Source organism: Ranitomeya variabilis, chromosome 1, assembly GCF_051348905.1.
Source record: "Ranitomeya variabilis isolate aRanVar5 chromosome 1, aRanVar5.hap1, whole genome shotgun sequence".
NCBI classification, from domain to species: domain Eukaryota; kingdom Metazoa; phylum Chordata; class Amphibia; order Anura; family Dendrobatidae; genus Ranitomeya; species Ranitomeya variabilis.
In genome coordinates this window covers 566,886,603-566,907,521 of record NC_135232.1, presented here as the reverse complement: position 1 = coordinate 566,907,521, position 20,919 = coordinate 566,886,603, and the positions used below count along the sequence as shown (strand labels likewise).

The 20,919-nt window shown below is 42.7% G+C and overlaps 1 protein-coding gene across 43 annotated transcripts in view; it reads right to left on the bottom strand.

The window, feature by feature from the left end:
* GPHN (gephyrin) overlaps positions 1-20,919 on the bottom strand; it is a 593,334-nt gene that overhangs the window by 223,970 nt on the left and 348,445 nt on the right. For 26 of the 43 annotated variants that reach the window (XM_077257154.1, XM_077257160.1, XM_077257046.1 and 23 more), the window contains exons 8-9: positions 12,898-12,993; positions 9,805-9,894 (exon numbers count right to left, since the gene is read on the bottom strand). The exons of 16 other annotated variants lie outside the window; for them this stretch is intronic. In XM_077257154.1, coding sequence (XP_077113269.1) covers positions 9,805-9,894; positions 12,898-12,993 — 186 coding nt within the window. The remainder of the gene's footprint in view (positions 1-9,804; positions 9,895-12,897; positions 12,994-20,919) is intronic. One more of the 43 variants, XM_077257095.1, reaches the window with a different exon arrangement.

Here is a 20,919-nt window from a genome sequence, read left to right as displayed (position 1 = left end):
GGGTGAGTATAAGCATTTTTTTTATTTTTTTTATTATTTTTAAACATTCTATCTCTTACTATTGATGCTGCATAGGCTGCATCTATAGTAAAAAGTTGGTCACACTTGTCAAACAGTATGTTTGACAAGTGTGACCAACCTGTCAGTCAGTTTTCCAAGCGATGCTACAGATCGCTTGGAAAACTTTAGCATTCTGCAAGCTAATTACGCTTGCAGAATGCTAAAAAAAAGTGAAAAAAAAACGGGAAAAAAACCGAAAAAAAAAAATGCGGATTTCTTGCAGAAAATTTCCGGTTTTCTTCAGGAAATTTCTGCAAGAAATCCGGACGTGTGCACATACCCTTAGCCTGTGATTTCTGAGGCTGGTGACTCGGATAAACTTATCCTCAGAAGCAGAGATAACTCTTGGTCTTCCTTTCCTGGGGCGGTCCTCATGTGAGCCAGTTTCTTGGTAGCGCTTGATGGTTTTTGCCACTGCACTTGTTGACACTTTCAAAGTTTGCCCAATTTTTCGGACTGACTGACCTTAATTTCTTAATGTAATGATACCATGAAGGCCTGCTGCACAAAGTCTCCTCTTAACAGTTGTTGTAGAGATGTGTCTGCTGCTAGAACTCTGTGTGGCATTGACCTGGTCTCTAATCTGAACTGCTGTTAGCCTGTGATTTCTGAGGCTGGTGACTCGGATAAACTTATCCTCAGAAGCAGAGATAACTCTTGGTCTTCCTTTCCTGGGGCGGTCCTCATGTGAGCCAGTTTCTTGGTAGCGCTTGATGGTTTTTGCCACTGCACTTGTTGACACTTTCAAAGTTTGTAAATACAAGCAGGGTGTGACTATAACTAAAATATAACTTTTAATAAATAGGTTTAAAAATGGTATAATATACCCATATAAACACACAAAAACGGACTCACAAGAAAATCACATTCATTGGAATGTAAAACTACAATAATCCCCGAGATTTTACACCTCTATTTCACTTTGTCAATCTCATAGGGGAAAAAAGATTGAGAATCACCATACAAAAACCATAAACCATCGCATGTCTCATATTCCCAATACCTTTATGTGGGATGGAAACACAGTAGTGGTGATAAATAAATGCAAATGGAACGATCTCACCTCAAAGTTCTCTTTCTTTGATAAAGGAAAGGACAGCTCACTATTGGCACTGCATCCGGGAGGGGGGGCACATTCCGGCCACACAATCATCCACCCACGCTGCCAAAAGGATTTTTGCTTAGCCCCAGAATAAAGAAACCATTTCCCTACGCGTTTCGTTATCCAAACTCATCAGGGGAAATTTACAAGGTGTCCCTCCGAAAACATGGTGGACACTCAAAGCGGGGGTATGAGGCAATTGCTCATTGAACTTTGAGGTGAGATCGTTCCATTTGCATTTATTTATCACCACTACTGTGTTTCCATCCCACATAAAGGTATTGGGAATATGAGACATGCGATGGTTTATGGTTTTTGTATGGTGATTCTCATATTTATGAGAATCTTTTTTCCCCTATGAGATTGACAAAGTGAAATAGAGGTGTAAAATCTCGGGGATTATTGTAGTTTTACATTCCAATGAATGTGATTTTCTTGTGAGTCCGTTTTTGTGTGTTTATATGGGTATATTATACCATTTTTAAACCTATTTATTAAAAGTTATATTTTAGTTATAGTCACACCCTGCTTGTATTTACAATTTTTTGGACTGGTGGATTTATTTTTTGTTCACTTTCAAAGTTTGCCCAATTTTTCGGACTGACTGACCTTAATTTCTTAAAGTAATGATAGCCACACTTTTTCTTTACTTAGCTGCTTTTTTCTTGCCATAATACAAATTCTAACAGTCTATTCAGTAGGACTATCAGCTGTGTATCCACCATACTTCTGCACAACACAACTGATGGTCCCAACCCCATTTATAAGGCAATAAATCCCACTTATTAAACCTGACAGGGCACACCTGTGAATTGAAAACCATTCCCGGTGACTACCTCTTGAAGCTCATCAAGAGAATGCCAAGAGTGTGCAAAGCAGTCATCAAAGCAAAAGGTGGCTACTTTGAAGAACCTAGAATATAAGACATAATTTCAGTTGTTTCACACTTTTTTGTTAAGTATATAATTCCACATGTGTTAATTCATAGTTTTGATGCCTTCAGTGTGAATGTACAATTTTCATAGTCATGAAAATACAGAAAAATCTTTAAATGAGAAGGTGTGTCCAAACTTTTGGTCTGTACTGTATATATATATATATATATATATATATATATATATATATATATATATATATATATATATATATATATATATATATATATATATACACACACACATATATATATGTATATATATATATCATATAAAATAATTAAATACATAATCAAATAAAAAAACACATTATGCTAACCTAAAACCAAATCTCTGATGCCCTTGTCTCGTATAAAAATGTAAAATAAAAAAACAACATATACTCACCTTAACGCCCAACTCCCAATGCCCTTGTCCCCTGTAGACAATCAAAAATAATAAACAACCATATACTCTCCTGTCTGCCATAGTCGACGTAATCCAGAGAGTTCCATGGCGACCTCACTTATAGAACAGTCAGATTGGGAGATGTGCCTGCTTTAAATGGCTGCTGGCTACACACTGACCGGAACTTTCTCACGCAGCCGGTGGTGCCTCCAAGTGAGATCACTGGGGCTCATCAGCTGATGAACTCGTGTGACCTCTCTCACGGCAGCTCAGTGATACACACTGCAGTAGTTATTAGAAGCTCCTGTGTCAGTGTGTAGCCAGCTGTCCTTGAGAGCAGTCACATCATGACTGCTCTCAAAGTCATCAGGATCATTGTGGGACATTATGGATAATCTTCTCTGTGTACAGGTGAGGAATATTGTTGTATATTATATTAATTCATTTACAGGAGACGTTGGCTTCAGTGGATTAGGCGTTCGGTAAATATGGTTTAATTTAGATTCGATAAAGGAGTCTGTGTCATTATTTCAAATAGAGAACTTTATTTTGGGTGTGTTTTTTTTATATCATCACAATGGGGATAGTAATGGAGGTGTCTTATAGATGCCTCTCCATTACTTACCTCTGGGCTTTAGGTCACTTGACAATACAAAGGTGAAATCAACCCCCCAACTATCACCCCACTTGCCACAGAACCAGGGTAAGTGAGAAGGGCAGGACTAAGTGCCAGATCTGGCGCATCCCATTTCTGGGGAGGCTGAGAGCTGATGTTTTTAGTCTAGGAGGAGGCCAATATCGATGGCACCTTCCTAGGCAATTAGTATCAACCCGCAGCTGTCTGCCTAGCAGTTTAGATTTGTATAGGCGGACCCTACGTCAATTTTTTTCTGAGGTCTCCCTGTAAACTATCCAGTAAAGGCTAAGCAAACAGCTGTGAGCTGATTTTAATAGCCTGGGAACCCTCATACTTATTGGCTTCCTACCAGAATATTAACATCAGCCATCGACTTTCACTCTGCTGGTTCTGAAAATCATGCAGTAGCCACAGTGTTTTGTTTTTTTTTTCATTTTTTGAAAAAAACTAACAGCTGCTGTTTGGTGACAGACTGTGCAGGTTTATTCTGTTAACGTTCCTACATAGATTGGTGACAATGTGTTTGTGTGTGTTTATTTAACTCTTTACTTATGGTTTAGTAATGAGGGTGTCTGACTGACACCTCTTCATTAGAGATGGACGGACACCTGGATGTTCGAGTACGGCAGGTTTGACCGAACAGTTACAAAAAGTTCGGGTACGGGTACCAGAACAGTACCCAGACCCCATTCACTTGAATGGGGGCCCGAACATCCAATGATTTTTTCCAACGCTTCTGATCGGCGTTGAAATCATCACCATCGGTCAGACAGCCATGGTTTTCATGCGGTCTAAAGACAGCGTGCGCGTGCAGCTGTGACAGGAGTTGTAAAGTTTACCTCCGATCACTGGTGTCGGCTGATGGGACACCTGCTGCCCCTAATAACAGTGAGATCAGGAGCGCTGTTGGGAATTCATCAGCCGCTGCCTGCGCTGTAAATAAAAAATTAAAAAAATAGAAACAGTGTGGGTTCCATTGTGTTTTTGATAACCAGCCAGGCAAATCTCACAGCTGGGGGCTGCAACCCCCAGCTGTCAGCTTCAGCAAGGCTGGTTATCAAAAATAGAAGGGTCCCTGTGCTGTATTTTTTAATTATTTAAATAAATAATTGAAAAAAAAAAAAGGCGGAGTCCCCCCATTTTGACAACCAGCCAAGCTAATGGAGACAGCTGGGGGATGGCATTCTCAGGTTGGTAAGGGGCCATGGATATTGGCTCCCCCAGCCTAAAAATAGCAGTCCACAGCCGCCCCCAAAAGATGCATCTATTAGCGGTGGCAAGTGGGATTCATATTAGTGGGGTTGATATCACCTTTGTATTGTCAGCTGACATCAACCCCACGGCTTAGCATGGAGAGGAGTCTGTAAGACACAAATCCATTGCTAATCCTATAGTTATATGGTAAATAAAGACACATCCAGAATAAAGTCTTTTATTTGAAACAAAACAAAACACTTTTACTTTTTTATTTAAAAATAACAAACACAGTTATACCAAATTCCACTAATACCACAGTTATGCCTAATTCCACTGAATCCTTCATCTCCTGTAATCCTGTATGAAAACAAAAATAAAAAACAACAATATCCCTCACCACTCAGTCGTTCTGCCCCATGCCGTAATCAATGTCTGGGGGATAAACAGTTTTCAACCAGAGTGGTGCCAAGATGTGACCATCCAGGCTAAGAACCACTGGTGGTTACTGTCAATCACTGACGATTAGTGTTGAGCATTCCGATGCTGCAAGTATCGGGTATCGGCCGATACTTGCTGTATCGGAATTCCGATACCGGGATTCCGATACTCTTGTGGTATCGGGTATCGGGTATCGCAACAACATTAATGTTAAAATGTGTAAAAGAGAGAATTAAAATAAAAAATATCGCTATACTCACCTGTCCGACGCAGCCGGGACTTCAGCGAGGGAACCGGCAGCGTTGTTTGTTTAAAATTCGCGCTATTACTTGGTTACGTGAATTCCCGGCTTGTGATTGGTCAGGTCGGCCATGTTGCCGGGACGCGGACCAATCACAGCAAGCCGTGACGAAATTACGTCACGGCTTGCTGTGATTGGTCCGCGTCCCGGCAATATGGCCGCCCTGACCAATCACAAGCCGTGACGTCACGGGAGGCTGGACACGCGCCCATTTTAAAATGAGCGCGTCCAGCCTCCCGGCTTGTGATTGGTTGACCGCGGCGCAACCAATCACAAGCCGTGACGTCACGGGAGGCTGGACACGCGCCCATTTTAAAATGAGCGCGTCCAGCCTCCCGGCTTGTGATTGGTTGACCGCGGCGCAACCAATCACAAGCCGTGACGTCACGGGAGGCTGGACACGCGCCCATTTTAAAATGAGCGCGTGTCCAGCCTCCCGTGACGTCACGGCTTGTGATTGGTCAGGGCGGCCATATTGCCGGGACGCGGACCAATCACAGCAAGCCATGACGTAATTTCGTCACGGCTTGCTGTGATTGGTCCGCGTCCCGGCAACATGGCCGACCTGACCAATCACAAGCCGGGAATTCACGTAACCAAGTAATAGCGCGAATTTTAAACAAACAACGCTGCCGGTTCCCTCGCTGAAGTCCCGGCTGCGTCGGACAGGTGAGTATAGCGATATTTTTTATTTTAATTCTTTCTTTTACACATTTATATGGTTCCCAGGGCCTGAAGGAGAGTTTCCTCTCCTTCAGACCCTGGGAACCATCAGGAATACCGTCCGATACCTGAGTCCCATTGACTTGTATTGGTATCGGGTATCGGTATCGGATTGGATCCGATACTTTGCCGGTATCGGCCGATACTTTCCGATACCGATACTTTCAAGTATCGGACGGTATCGCTCAACACTACTGACGATGCGTTCCCAGCCGGGCTGAACTGCGGTGACCTCAGTGAGTTTCCTGATAACACCATGAAAATCTCAAGGTGCAGAGGTGTGTTCACCGCAGTTCACTGGGAAAATATCACTGCAGTGAATTGCTGAATAGCTGCTGTTTACCAATATCTGCTCCTACAGTTATTGTGCTGCCATCCTTGGAGGACAGGGATGCATGGTCATAGAACAATCGATGTTTGCTAATATGCTGATTACCCATTTTAAAAGTCCATGTATCTTGTTGACCTGCAAACAGTGAAGGACAAACTATGCAGATTGATTAAATACTCAAACAATGACAGTTGACCAGATCCCACCATCTCCCTGACGTGTGGATGATGGCATGAACTATAGATGTGGTTATAAAAAGGATCTTTATCCTACTGCAAAAAGAGGTCTCTACAGAACAACAGCCAAGGCATCATGGCTCCATTAAGAGGAATACAGATTTGCCATTCTACAGGATGCCAGCTTAAAGGACCATGGCCTAGCTGGAGGAATACAGATCTGCTCCATTGACCATCAGTGAACCCATCTAGACACTCGGAGAAGCCAGGTTGGAACCTTCCGGTCACCTGACCCCATAGAGATGTTCGGAGAAGCCAGGTTGGGTCCCTCTATTCGCCTGTCCCCATGGAGACATTAGAGAAACCATGTGGGGATAATCAGGTAACCTGGCTTGTACCTCAATGGACTGTCAGCTTCCTAAGCATGTCATTACCTCCTCTATGTGAGTGCCCGCCAAAAGCAGGGTACCTCTGGTGGGGGTAGTTGGCCCTGGAATCCCCAAAGTCGAAGATGATCTATTCCAGGGTGAGTGTCTGTAATTTGCACCATCTTTGTATTTACTAGGACTGTTCTATATGTTATTGTCTGTTGGTGGTTCAATAGAGTACTGCCACACTGTTTTACCCTCACCCTGCGATGTCTGAGTAGTATTCTACATATGGGAAAAGGAGGCCAGACGTTCAAAGGGTTGAGGCCTGGTCCATGCGGTCTATCTAAACACAGCGAGGCCAGCAGACAAAAGCAACCACTAACACTCCTGTCTCCACAAACCCCCTGCTGGGTCTGGCAAGGAGAGAAAACTCTGGAACCAGGGGAAGCTGCATAAAGAGACTCTCCCCCATGACACAACAGAGGATTGGGACTGCGAAAAGCAACTTGCTGTCCCCTATCCATTCCAGGAACAGTTATTAAGAACTGCTCATGAGATTCCTCTTGCTGGGCAAAAGCCCATCTATAACACTAACAATGGTTGATGAGCCTTTCCAACAAGTGGCTGTGGATATCACTGGGCCACTTGCAATACCTAGCGGCCCTGGCATATTCTCTATTGTACCAGTTGTTGACTATGCTATGCACTATACAGAAGCTGTGCAGTTGTCTTCCATGTGAGACGCTAGAGTGGCCGATGCACTACGGATTGTATTGTCTCACGTGGGGTTCCCCAGGAAGATGTTAGCTGATCGGGGGACGAATGGAAATTCTCTGCAAAAAAAGTACAAGTGCAGCATCTTGAAGCCAGTCCCCATCATCCTCAGACCAATGACTATGTGAACGTTTTAATGGAACTCTAAAACAAATGCTCAAGATATCAAAAATATAGATAACTGCCTAGTAACATGGCATGCTTCAAAGAAGCCATAAACTCATCAAAAAGAATTTGGAAGCAATTGGCCATAAAAATTTCAACATTTTATTGGAATACTTTAAAAGACAATAATATATGAACCTATTTTATAATAAATACAAAAGATGGAGGGAAAATGACTATACAGTAACCGCTGAAAAACACCCACAGTTTCAAAAAATATTATGCTCAGTGACAAATATAATACATGTTTTTATCCCCAAAACAATTTGCGCAAGAGTGCGAAGGTAAAAAAGATAAATTGTATGATTAGTCCAATGCAAAAAATAGGCCCCGCTTCCCTATTTTAAATATGTGCACTCCGTGTGCATAATGGGAGCTAAGAACCCAGGTGGCTGTCAGCCTGAACTTTAAGTATGTTGCGTTAGTGAATAAATCCATTAGAGCAGCATGAAAGGGAAAACATGAGATGTCATTACCTATGTGGGTGCTGGCGGCTGACCCGGACGCGCGTTTCGCGTATGGCTTCGTCTGCGGGAAGGTGTCCCGCAGACGAAGCCATACGCGAAACGCGCGTCCGGGTCAGCCGCCAGCACCCACATAGGTAATGACATCTCATGTTTTCCCTTTCATGCTGCTCTAATGGATTTATTCACTAACGCAACATACTTAAAGTTCAGGCTGACAGCCACCTGGGTTCTTAGCTCCCATTATGCACACGGAGTGCACATATTTAAAATAGGGAAGCGGGGCCTATTTTTTGCATTGGACTAATCATACAATTTGTCTTTTTTACCTTCGCACTCTTGCGCAAATTGTTTTGGGGATAAAAACATGTATTATATTTGTCACTGAGCATAATATTTTTTGAAACTGTGGGTGTTTTTCAGCGGTTACTGTATAGTCATTTTCCCTCCATCTTTTGTATTTATTATAAAATAGGTTCATATATTATTGTCTTTTAAAGTATTCCAATAAAATGTTGAAATTTTTATGGCCAATTGCTTCCAAATTCTTTTTGATGAGCAAATGCTCAAGATGTTGGTGGAGACTGAAGTGACAGACTGGGAACGTTACCTCCTTCATCTCTTGCTAGAATACGGAGACTGTATAGAGAGGAGTTGGGGAAACACAGGGTATTTGAAATAGAAGACCATACATTAGCCCATTGTCCAGTCATAAACAGTAACTTTTAAATGGGTCAATCCGGGTCATCCTAGAAACATGGGCCTATGGTCAGGAGGACTATAAAACTATAAAATGTTCAGTGTTTAAATTGCAGCCAAAATGACACGCTAACTTCACTTTTAACTTCTAATTCTAGGTCACCTTTTCTTAGACCTCTGTTTTGTGCTGTTCCTCTGTCTAATCAATGCTCACAGATCACACTGTATGGGGTCTCTCCCTCTGTGACAGAGAGAATGGAAATATATCATTATGTTTTTCCAGAAGGAATTTTAAAGGAATAGCACAATGTAGAAGACAAAGGAAAAATGCTCCAGTATTTTTATTTTAAAGGGAATGTAAGAATTTAATGTAAATGTCCTGTCACCAGATCCAAAGTGGACAGTTTTTGCTCTTACTTTATTCCCACTGCTCTCCTGAATGTAAATATATTTTTTAATCCACCACATGGTTTTAAAGTTATGGACATTTTTAATTTGGTGCCAATTTTTATGAGGGGGTGGAGCTCACAGGATCCTCTAGGGTGTGCCTTTATGCTTTGCACAATTATTCTGTAAGCCACGGCCCCTGTTGAAGACCATAAAAATTAGCACTAAATAAAAAGGCCCACATCGCTCGAACCACATGGCAGATTTAGAAAAAAAACCAAAACTGATTACTAAGCAAAACAGTTGGACTAAAATAAGAGCAAAAAGTGGCCACTCTTGACCTGGTGAAAAGTCCCCTTTAAAGAAACAAAGAAAGGACCCTTTAACACATAAAATTGAACTAATTAGCCCTAACAAAAATTGATTACAGCTACCCTGTAAGTCAAAGTCTGACCCATCAAAATATCTTAAAACATAAGCTACCAATATCAAACAAAGCAGAGACACGCATCTGTTGATAGATTTACTGGGCAGCTACCTATAGGTGGTGCTAGAGACATATTTCTTACTTCTAGAAGAGAGACAATTTGCATAAATCTCCAAGGAAGCACTGCCCCCAAGGAAGCCAACACCAGCTAAACGAGGAGCGATTCTTACCATTGCTGCGGCACTGATGGACGCATGATGGGAACAACTGTGTTCAAACATCCGGTTACCCTTATCTTGAGGAGTAATGCTTGGGTGGGTCTAATGAATAAGACACAATGAGCTGAGGGTTGCACATGATCAAAAAACACAGAAATATATGTGAATCTCGTAGGAAAAAAAAGGATGAAATGTGGGTGTGAAAGCATCGCCGTATAAATGCAAGAATGATGTAGCAAGTCAGTGTGTGCAGATGTAAAAAGGAGCAGAGACAAGTTTGTTTTGCAATTTTCCATAGGGCATCAAATAAGGAAACCACATTACCTGCAAGAGAATGGAAACAGTAAAAAACAGCAAGATTTTGTAGGAAAATCTGCAAAACAAATGCAATAGTGACTACCATGAGCCCCTCCGAAATCTAGGTGAGCCGTACAGTTCTGAGAGGTACAACCATGCCGCTGGTCTGAAGTGTCAGTTAATCAGGAGGGCACCGCCCGGAAGCCGGAGCGTGGTGTGCCATCCTACCTTACTGATCACCTATCCAGCTGCAAACAGTGGATGTGCGGGAATTCTACAGCATCACCCACTGGGTAGTGGCTGCTCCAGGTACTGCAGATCAGCTCCTGTACAAATGAGTAGAAACTGATCTACAGTACCCAGCAGGCTCAGTACACAGATTTGTTAGTGATGACCTATCCTAAAGATCGATCATCAGTATTGTAGCAGTAGACAACCCCTTTAGCCAGTACGTTATAGGCGTATGGGGCAGAACAGTAGGATGTGATGACTAAGTGAGAACACTTATGTATTGTTATTTTGTGCAATAATTTGAAACATTTAGTTTGATTAAAGCGTTATTCCCTGCTCCATAGTCTGATATCGTTGGATAGAGCTTGTAAAAACAAACACTTTATTAATTTGATACTTACTAACTAACATTTGCAGCCGTTCTTTTGTTTATAGTTTGTTGCCTAGGAGCCCGACCACCGCTGCTCTCTAACTTGTAAGCACTGCATTAAAGCTAGCCAGGATTATGAGGTAACATCGTGCTCCAGGAAAACCTTGGCCAGGTTTAAAGCAGCATTTACAAGAACAATAAAAAAGAGCATTTACGCAACGTGCATGTTTAGCCACCAATAGTGGTCGGTGTCCAAAGCAACAAGCTGAAAACAAAAGAAAAGTGGGAATCTCTCTAGAAAGAATGAAAATTTTAATAAGTAGTAAATTGTGTGTATTTACAAGCTCTATCTGACAAATAACAATTCATGACGATGGGAATTACCCCTTTAAATGTTGTTATACATGAGACATGAAAAGTGCAATGCTGAATGTCCATGTCAGTGTAAGGACAGCTGTTCTGGCACTACCTTATCTGCCTGTGGTATCTACTTACAAAGAACTGTCCAGGATTAGAAAAAAAAAAATCACGTGCTAGACCCAACACTCACACACTCCTGTCACCTGGATGTTCAAAGATTTCCACAATTATCCCTTCTGTAATTTTGTGAAAAGCAAACACTGTTGTTGTTTGTTCATTCTTGCTATGATGATTTTAACCTATTACTAATCAGTTTCTACCTGGCGAAACTCTCCGCTCTATCGTTAATAGAGCAGCCAGGCTGATTATACTGTCCAGCAGCTACACCGGTGCCTCCTCCGCAAACATAGCTGCTCATCCACTACTCCCTGCTCCTCCCTACATCTATTCACTCATCTGTATCAACCACAAAACCCATGCTCTCCTTCCTACCAATTATCTAAGATTATAGATCACCCCCTCCTCCCTCCATGCACTTTAAGCCAGCTGTGGTGGTCCAGCTTTGTCTCCTGACTCCTCCATACACCTCTCTTCAGCCTACTTCTCAGAAAATAAAAGGATCGGCAGTCCAAAATTGGACATGTCAAAAAACCTTATGTCCAGAGACCTGCACAACAGTCGGGAAGCCACATAAACATCCCTCCAATATCAGCCGATGTTACTCTAATGTGTACGGGGGGCTCTACAAACGCCACAATCCAAAACTCACCATCTTGCCTTTAAGAATTCTCTTGTGCTGCACCAGCTCTCTGGAATGTGCTACCCTAAGCAATCAGAGTTGAAAGCATGCACTAGATACAGATATTATGAAGGAAAGTCTATTGCATTCTTTAGTTGGGTCTTTATCTGCATACAACCCCTCACTTCTGCAATATTCTCTCGCTCATGGTCCCAGTACCCCTCACATTCCACGTACATGGCATTTCACATCTGTGGGGGTACATGACTGGTGACTAGCTCACGTGTCTGCAGAAGTGTAATGTGCTGAGGAATATGTTGGCACTATATAATTTAAGAATATTATTATAACATGATATGTTGGCTCCCCCAAGTCACAGCGTCACTATTTTCTAGAACTTGTGCTGGGTGCTGCAGCTCCTTTCAAGTGATCCCAAACAGCACCCCTAAGGTTGTATTCTCAACAGTTAAAATAATAGTCATGTAAATCCAGCTTTACAGTGACAGCTAAGGTTCAGATCACTGGGGGTGACATGTGGGACTCTTATTTTAACTGTTACATCGACTGATATTGGAGGGATGGGTATGTGGCTTCCCGACTGTTCTGCAGGCCTCTGGACAGAAGGTTTTCTGACATGTCCAATTTTGGACTGCCGATCCTTTTATGTGCACCATTCTACATAAAATGCTATATAATATAATATAATACAGCTTAAAGGGGTATTCCAAAGTCTTACATTTATAGCAGACCATAAATATATAGCAGATGCGGGAGCCAAGAATGTGGCCCTGAGGAGCCATTGTCAGTGGTGGTAGGAGCGCTTCATTATTTGTAGGGGAATTCCAACCACTTCTTTATTTACTGTGGGGTGTGTCACAGCCCCATACTCAAGTTTAATGGGACCTATATCTATTGAATATTTTTGGCATATCCACATGAAGATGAAGTGAATAGCCAAGTTTAGTAAGTGAGGGGAGACTAGGGGGCCCCAAAAGAAGACCAAGGCTAGCAAGACCGTAACAGTTGGGGGCCTTGTTGGGGTTTTTGCACTGGGGCCCGGAATACCCCTTTAACAACACAATAGGTACATGTAGAGATAGATTCTTACCATTTCTGATGCATTGATGGAAGAATGGTGGGAACAACTGTGTTCTGGGATCTTGTGAACTTTAGAGTGGCGGGAGGGTCTGATGGATGGATGAGTCTGATGAACAACACACAATGAATATGGTACGTGATCACAGAAAGGACAGAGCAGCACAGGCAGAAAACTACATCAGAGAAACAAAGCTTTCCAAAACCCCATATTCAAAGGCTAGCTTCTCATTTCTGGGCCATCAAAAAAGTTAGAAAAACCAGGGCAGCGCTATTTTCTTGAATACATTGCCAGACACCATGATAAAAGTCTGACATGCCCCATTAAAGTCATGGAATCCGCCAGGCGCCGTTGAGGTCTGTTTTGAAAACATTATAAAACTCCATTTGCACACAGCCTAAGAGTGTGTTCAAACTGAGTCTTTTTGTTGAGCTTTTGGAGCAAACACTCTTCAAAATCCTCCTCAAAACTCAAAAACGTGGAGTTTCTGCTCCAAAACCTAAGCAAAAATACTCAGTGTCAACCCTTGGGCTACGTGTACTTTCAGTTTTGGGAGCAGAAATGTAGTGGAAACTCTCCAAATTTCAAAATGCCTCAAAAACATGAAGTTTCTGCTCAGTTGTTGCTCCAAAAACTCAAAAGAAAAAATGCTGTGTGCACATAGCCTTATAAATATGCTGACATAGAATTTTTAGAGGAGTCATTTGGTTTGGATCCTCTCCAAAATCCTCGTAAAAAAACAAATTGCTATGGAAGTTCAACTTTGCTGTTCCTATGAGAAGTTTTTTGAGATTTTATTTACTGAAGAGGTTTTGAAAAATACGAAACTGAAAGAAAAAGAAAAGTCACTTCTTTGAAACAAATTCTGAAGGAAACCTCTCTAAGGGCTGTCCCACACGTCCAGATAATTCCGGTACCGGAATAAATCGGTACCGGAGTTATCCGTGTCCGTGTGCCTGGGAACTCACGGAGGCCATACGTGCGGCACACGTGTGCCGCCCGTATGGCGAGTGGGTACCACACGGAGCGTGTGGTACCCACTCTGCATGGTGCTGAAGCTGCGATTCATATCATCCCTGCAGCAACGTTTGCTGTAGAGAAAATATGAAGAATAGTGTTTAAAATAAAGATCTATGTGTCCGCCGCCCCCCCACCCCCTGTGCGCCCCCCCCCGCTGGTCAGAAAATACTTACCCGGGTCCCCCGTCGGCTGTCGCTCCTTCCTGGTCTGGCCGCGGCTTCTCCTGCATGCGGTCACGTGGGCCCGATCATTTACAGTCATGAATATGTGGCTCCACCTCCCATAGGGGCGGAGCCGACTATTCATGATTGTAAATGATCGGCCCCACGTGACCGCATACAGTAGGAGGCGCGGCCAGACCAGGAAGGAGCGAGTAAGTATTTTCTGACCAGCGGGGGGGCGCACAGGGGGTGGGGGGGCGGCGGACACATAGATCTTTATTTTTAACACTATTCTTCATATTTTCTCTATAGCAAACGCTGCTACAGGGAAGATATGAATACCGGCTTCAGCACCATGTGGGGGGGACAGCGCTTACTGTAGCGCTGTCTCCTGCACGCACACGGACCCCAGACGGAGAATGTCCGTGTGAGGTCCGTGTTTTACGCGGACCCATTGACTCTATTGGGTCCGTGTAAAACGTGCGCTCCCACGAACACTGACATGTCTCCGTGTTTGGCACACGGAGACACGGTCCGCAAAAAATCAATGACATCTGCACAGATGCATTGATTTTTATGGGTCTACGTGTGTCAGTGTCTCCGGTACGTGAGGAAACTGTCACCTCACGTACCGGAGCCACTGACGTGTGAAACCGGCCTAAATGAGGCAAGGTCCACTCAAAAGGCTGCAAAGAATGCTTCAGGAACATAGCCTTAAAGGGAATGTGTAACCTAGTTTTTGTTTTACTAGTCCATTTTTACTACTAAAACCAGATACATATGTATTTTTCTATAATCTGCTTTTATTTCCTCATGGCAGATTATTTAAATTCTATTTTCTGCATGTGATTACAGGAGCAGCCAACTTCATTTCTCTGTTAACAGTATGGCATTTAGAGATGTTCTCACAGTTACGAACATTAAAGGGCTGGAAGAGGCTTAAAGGGGATCTGTCACTTAGCATAAATATGTTATTTTTTAACCTGGTTTAAATGTCGCCGTTCTCCTCAATCCAGTATAGTTTTTCTTTTGTTCTTGCTCCTCTCCGTTCTTGAGATATGGCCTCTCCTTCCCTATATGTACATCTTGCTATCTAGTGGCAGTCTTCTTGATGACCAAGACCAGTTGGCTAAAAAAAGAGTTGATTTATATACAGGGAAGATTGCTTCATATCTCAGGAATGGAAAGGCGCAGAAACAAAACAAAGACCACACCAGATTCAGGAGAACAGTGGCAGTTACACCAAGTAAAAAAATATATATACATATGTACGGTATATATATATATATATATATATATATATATATATATATATATATATATGACGACTTCTATAAATGTCACAATTCTGGGCATTACATTTCTAATATGTAAGGCTTTACTGCAGCTAAATGGAGTGTAGGAAACGATACAATAGACTTAAAATTACTAATTTACTTGTATGAGTTTTTAGACTTGCTTTCTGACATATAGATAGGTCATTGTGCAGGGACGTAGAGGAGGTGAGCTGTGACCATCACCTATTCTGAATGTGTTATCTACTGTATATGGACGAGTTACCTTTCAATCTAATCCTGATGATAAAGAGATTAATGAGAAGTGATCTGTGTCAAACAGGAATTTGTCAGCATAATATGATGGGTGGTTTTTTAAAATATGCATGACGACTTATAATGTACAATTTTGTCACAAGTCGTGTGAATTTTATTTTTAATGGGGAAAAAGTGGATGATTTACAGATTTGTTTAATTTATTTTTAGATTTTTTTAAACTTTTTTTTTTTTTTTTATTCCTCTTAGGCTTACAATATTTATAGCATTGTATTAAATAGCAACAAAAATCACAGTGGGTTCTTAACTTCAACCACAGGCTCCAATGGAGCACAGTGATTGCAGGCACAGAGGTCTTCAAGAAATGACACACTGCCTTCACAGCTATTCGGCACCTCGCAATGCGTAACGAGGTGGCCGATCAATACGACGAGCCCCCTTGGACTGCACATAGTAACTGATTCTGTCATAGATTAACAGTGACAACTAAGTGGTTAACAGCAGCAATTAAGTAGTTAACAGCTCAGCTCCACTCATTGCTGTTAAGAGGCAGGTGCCGGAAGAATAACATAGCCAGTGTCTGTCTGAACGATGCAAGCTTAGCTCCTAAGCTTGCACCGAAATCAGGGAGCAAACACTGGGCATAACAGTACGTCCAGTGTTGTTAGGGGTTAAACAGGACCAGTTGCCAGGTCAAAAGTGACCAGTGTTTGCTCTTATTTTGTGCTCGTTGCTTGCTTTTTTTTTAGTTCACCATTCCGTTGCAGATCCTCGGGGGCATGTCTCTAGCTTGATCTGCATTATGATACTGTTAGCCACTCCCACTGTAAAGAGCATAAAAATTAGCAACACATAAAAAAAGACCACATTGTAAATTTTCCATATCATATATACTCGGGGAGAAGAAGGAATAAAGTAATAGCAAATGCTGGCCACTTCTGACCTGGCAACAAGTCCTCTTTAAATAGTTTGTCAAATAAATAAGCCTGGCCTCTCGACCCCCACGGATTACATTTTTATCCCGGGTCTGAGGGTGGTATTTTTTCCAGTTACTCTTTCCAGTTGCTTCATTTTGAAAAAGCGGAAAAGATCAATGGAATTGGCATCCTCTGCAGAGCCGCGCAGAGCCACACAGCGCCCCATTGATTTGTTTAGATCTCCCCTGGTTTCCATTTGTTTATCTTGTTACCTCCTTTCTAATAAGGGTCTATCTGCACTATCTAGAACACTTGCTATCATAGCTGTCGGTTACTAGAGGATATTATATGATTCTAATTCTGCTCCTTAAAATGCTGAAAAAAATGGATTGGACATATGAGCAGGAAAATGCTGAGAATCCCCCCCCCCATGCTGCTACAGAGGTCTCACAGCAACAGATCTGCTGAACGTGCTCAGCAGTGCCACCTGGTTGTCACGTCTATCACTGATATGACTGCAGTCTTCTATGTTGTTTTCCTTCATTTTTTCTTAGGATTTCCTCCTCATCTTATCTGTGAGCATTTTCCATGATTTTATTCATGGACAGCAGCCATGTTATACATTACCGAAACAAGGGCCATGTCATACATCACCTAGACACAGGAGGCCACATCATACATCACCTAGAGACAGGAGGCCATATCATAAATCACCTAGAGGAGGCCATATCATATGTCACCTAGAGACAGGAGGTCACGTCATATATCACCTAGAGACAGGAGGCCATGTCATACATCACCAAGAGACAGAAGGCCATGTCATACATCACAAAGAGACAGGAGGCCATGCTATACATCACCTAGAGACAGGAGGCCACGTCATATATCAACAAGAGGAGGCCACATCATGCATCACCTAAAGACAGGAGGCCATGTCATACATCACCTAGAGACAGGAAGCCATGCCATACATTACCTAGAGACAGAAGGCCATGTCATACATCACCTAGAGACAGGAGGCCATGTTATACATCACCTAGAGACAGGAGGCCACGTCATACATCACCAAGAGGAGGCCACATCATACATCACCTAGACACAGTCGGCAACATTATACAACACCTAGAGACAGGAGGCCTCGTCATAAATCACCGAGACAGAAGGTCCCATTATACATCACCTAGAGACAGAAGGCCATGTCGTACAACACCTAGAGAAAGGAGGTCACGTCATACATCACCTAGAGGCAGGAGGTCACATCACACATCAACAAGACAGGAGGTCATGTCATACATCAACGAGACAGGCGGTCACATCATACATCAACGAGACAGGCGGCCACGTTATACATCATCTAATGACAGGAAGCCACATTATACATCACCAAGAGACAGGAGGCCAAGTCATACATCATCTAGAGAAAGGAAGTCCCGTCATATACTGTATCAACTAGAGACATGAGGTCACGTCATATATCACCTAGAGCAAGATGTCCACGTTATACATTGCCTAGAGACATAAGGCCATGCTATACATCACCTAGAGAAAGACAGTCATGTTATACATCACCTAGAGACACACAGCCATGTTATACATCACCTAGAGGCAGGTGTCCATGTTCTACATCACCGAGATATTCAGCCACTTTATACATCACCTAGAGACACATGGCAACGGTATATATCACTTAGAGACACACTGCCACATTACACATCACATAGAGAAAGGATGCCACATTACACATCACCTAGAGACAGACGACCATATTATACACTCCAAAGGCACAAGAGGCATCATGATACACCAAGAGACAGGAGGCCATGCTATATATTACCTAGGCCGCCATGTTATACATCATCTAGAGGAAGACGGCCATGTTATACATCATCTAGAGACAGAAGGCCATGTCATACATCACCTAGAGACAGAAGGCCATGTCATACATCACCTAGAGACATAAGGCCACATCATACATCACCTAGAGACAGGAGGTCATATCATAAATCACCTAGAGGAGGCCATATCATACATCATCTAGACACACAGGAGGTCACGTCATACATCACCTAGAGACAGAAGGCCATGTCATCCATCACCTAGAGATAGAATGCCATGACATACATCACCTAGAGACAGGAGGCCATGTCATACATCACCTAGAGACTGGAGGCCATGTCACACATCACCTAGAGACAGAAGGTCACATCACACATCACCTAGAGACAGTTGGCAATGTTATACATCACCTAGAGACAGGAGGCCACGTCATAAATCACCAACAGACAGGAGGTCCCGTTATACATCACCTAGAGACAGAAGGCCACGTCGTACAACACCTAGAGAAAGGAGGTCAAGTCATACATCACCTAGAGGCAGGAGGTCACGTCATACATCACCTAGAGACAGGAGGTCACATCATACATCAACAAGACAGGAGGTCATATCATACATCAACGAGACAGGCAGCCACGTTATACATCATGTAATGACAGGAAGCCACATTATACATCACCAAGAGACAGGAGGCCACGTCATATATCATCTAGACTCTAGATGATGTATGACGTGACCTCCTGTCTCTAGTTGATATATGACGTGACTTCCTTTCTCTAGATTCTAGAGAAAGGAAGTCACGTCATATATCAACTAGAGACAGGAGGTCACGTCATATCACCTAGAGAAAGATGTCCACGTTATACATTGCCTAGAGACATAAGGCCATGCTATACATCACCTAGAGACAGACGGTCACGTTATACATCACCTAGAGACACACAGCCATGTTATACATCACCTAGAGACAGGTGTCCATGTTCTACGTCACCGAGGTATTTGGCCACTTTATACATCACCTAGAGACACACGGCAACATTATATATCACCTAGAGACACACGGCCACATTACACATCACATAGAGACAGAATGCCACATTACACATCACATAGAGATAGACGACCATATTATACACCAAGGCACCAAGAGGCATCATGATACACTTAGAGACAGGAGGCCATGCTATATATTACCTAGGCCGCCATGTTATACATCATCTAGAGGAGGGTCGGCCATGTTATACATCACCTAGAGGCAGGCGACCATGTTATATATCATCTAGAGGAAGGCCGCAATGTTATACATCATCTAGAGGAAGGCAGCCATGTTATACATTAACTAGAAACAGGCGGCCATGTCATCCATCATCTAGAGGCAGGCGGCCATGTTATACACCATCTAGAAACAGGAAGCCATACTATACAACATCAGAGACAAGCGGCCATGTCAAGTAACACCAAAAGACAGGTGGTCATATTATATACCACCCAGAGACAGGCGGCCACACTATATACCACCTAGAGACAGGTGGCCATACTATAAATCACCTGGACACAGGCAACCATGTTATACATCACCTAGAGACAAGTGGTCATGTTATACATCACTTAGAGACAGGCGGCCATGTTATATATCATCTAGAGGAAGGCTGCCATGTTATAGATCATCTAGAGGCAGGCAGCCATGTTATACACCAGCCAGAAACAGGCGGCCATGCCATACATCACCTAGAGACAGGAAGCCACATCATACATCACCTAGAGACAGGAGGCCATGTTATACATCACCTAGAGACACACAGCCACATTATACATCACACAGAGACACATGGCCATGTTATACATCACCTAGATACAGGATGCCACTTAATACATCATCTAGAGATAGACGAACATGTTATGCACCACCTAGACAGAAGAGGCATCATTATACACCACCAAAAGACAGGAGGCCATGCTATATATTATCTAGATACAGGAAGCCATGTTATACAATATTATGTTGATATATAGCTGAGAGATAGGAGGTCATGTTATACATCAACTAGAGCCAGGCGGCTATGCTATAGATCACCTTGAGACAGGTGGCCATGTTATACATCACCTAGAAACAGGAGGCGATACTATACAACACCTAGAGACAAGTGGCCATGTCATACAACGCCTAGAGAGAGACAGATGGATAGACAGGCGGCTATATTATAAATCACCTAGACACAGGCAACCAAATTATACATCACCTAGAGACAGGCAGCAAAATTAAACTTCACCTAGAGACAGGTAACCATATTATAAATCACCTAGACACAGAAAATCATGTTATGCATAACCTAGAAAAAGGCGGCCATGTTATACATCACCTAGAGACAGTCGGCCATGTTATATATGACCTAGAGACAGGAAGACACGTTATAAATCACCTAGAGACAAGAGGTCATGTTATACTTCAACTAGAGATAGGAGGCCACGTCATACATCACCAAGAGACAGGCGACCACGCTATGATCCACCTAATGACAGGCTGTCATTTTATACATCACATAGAGACAAGTT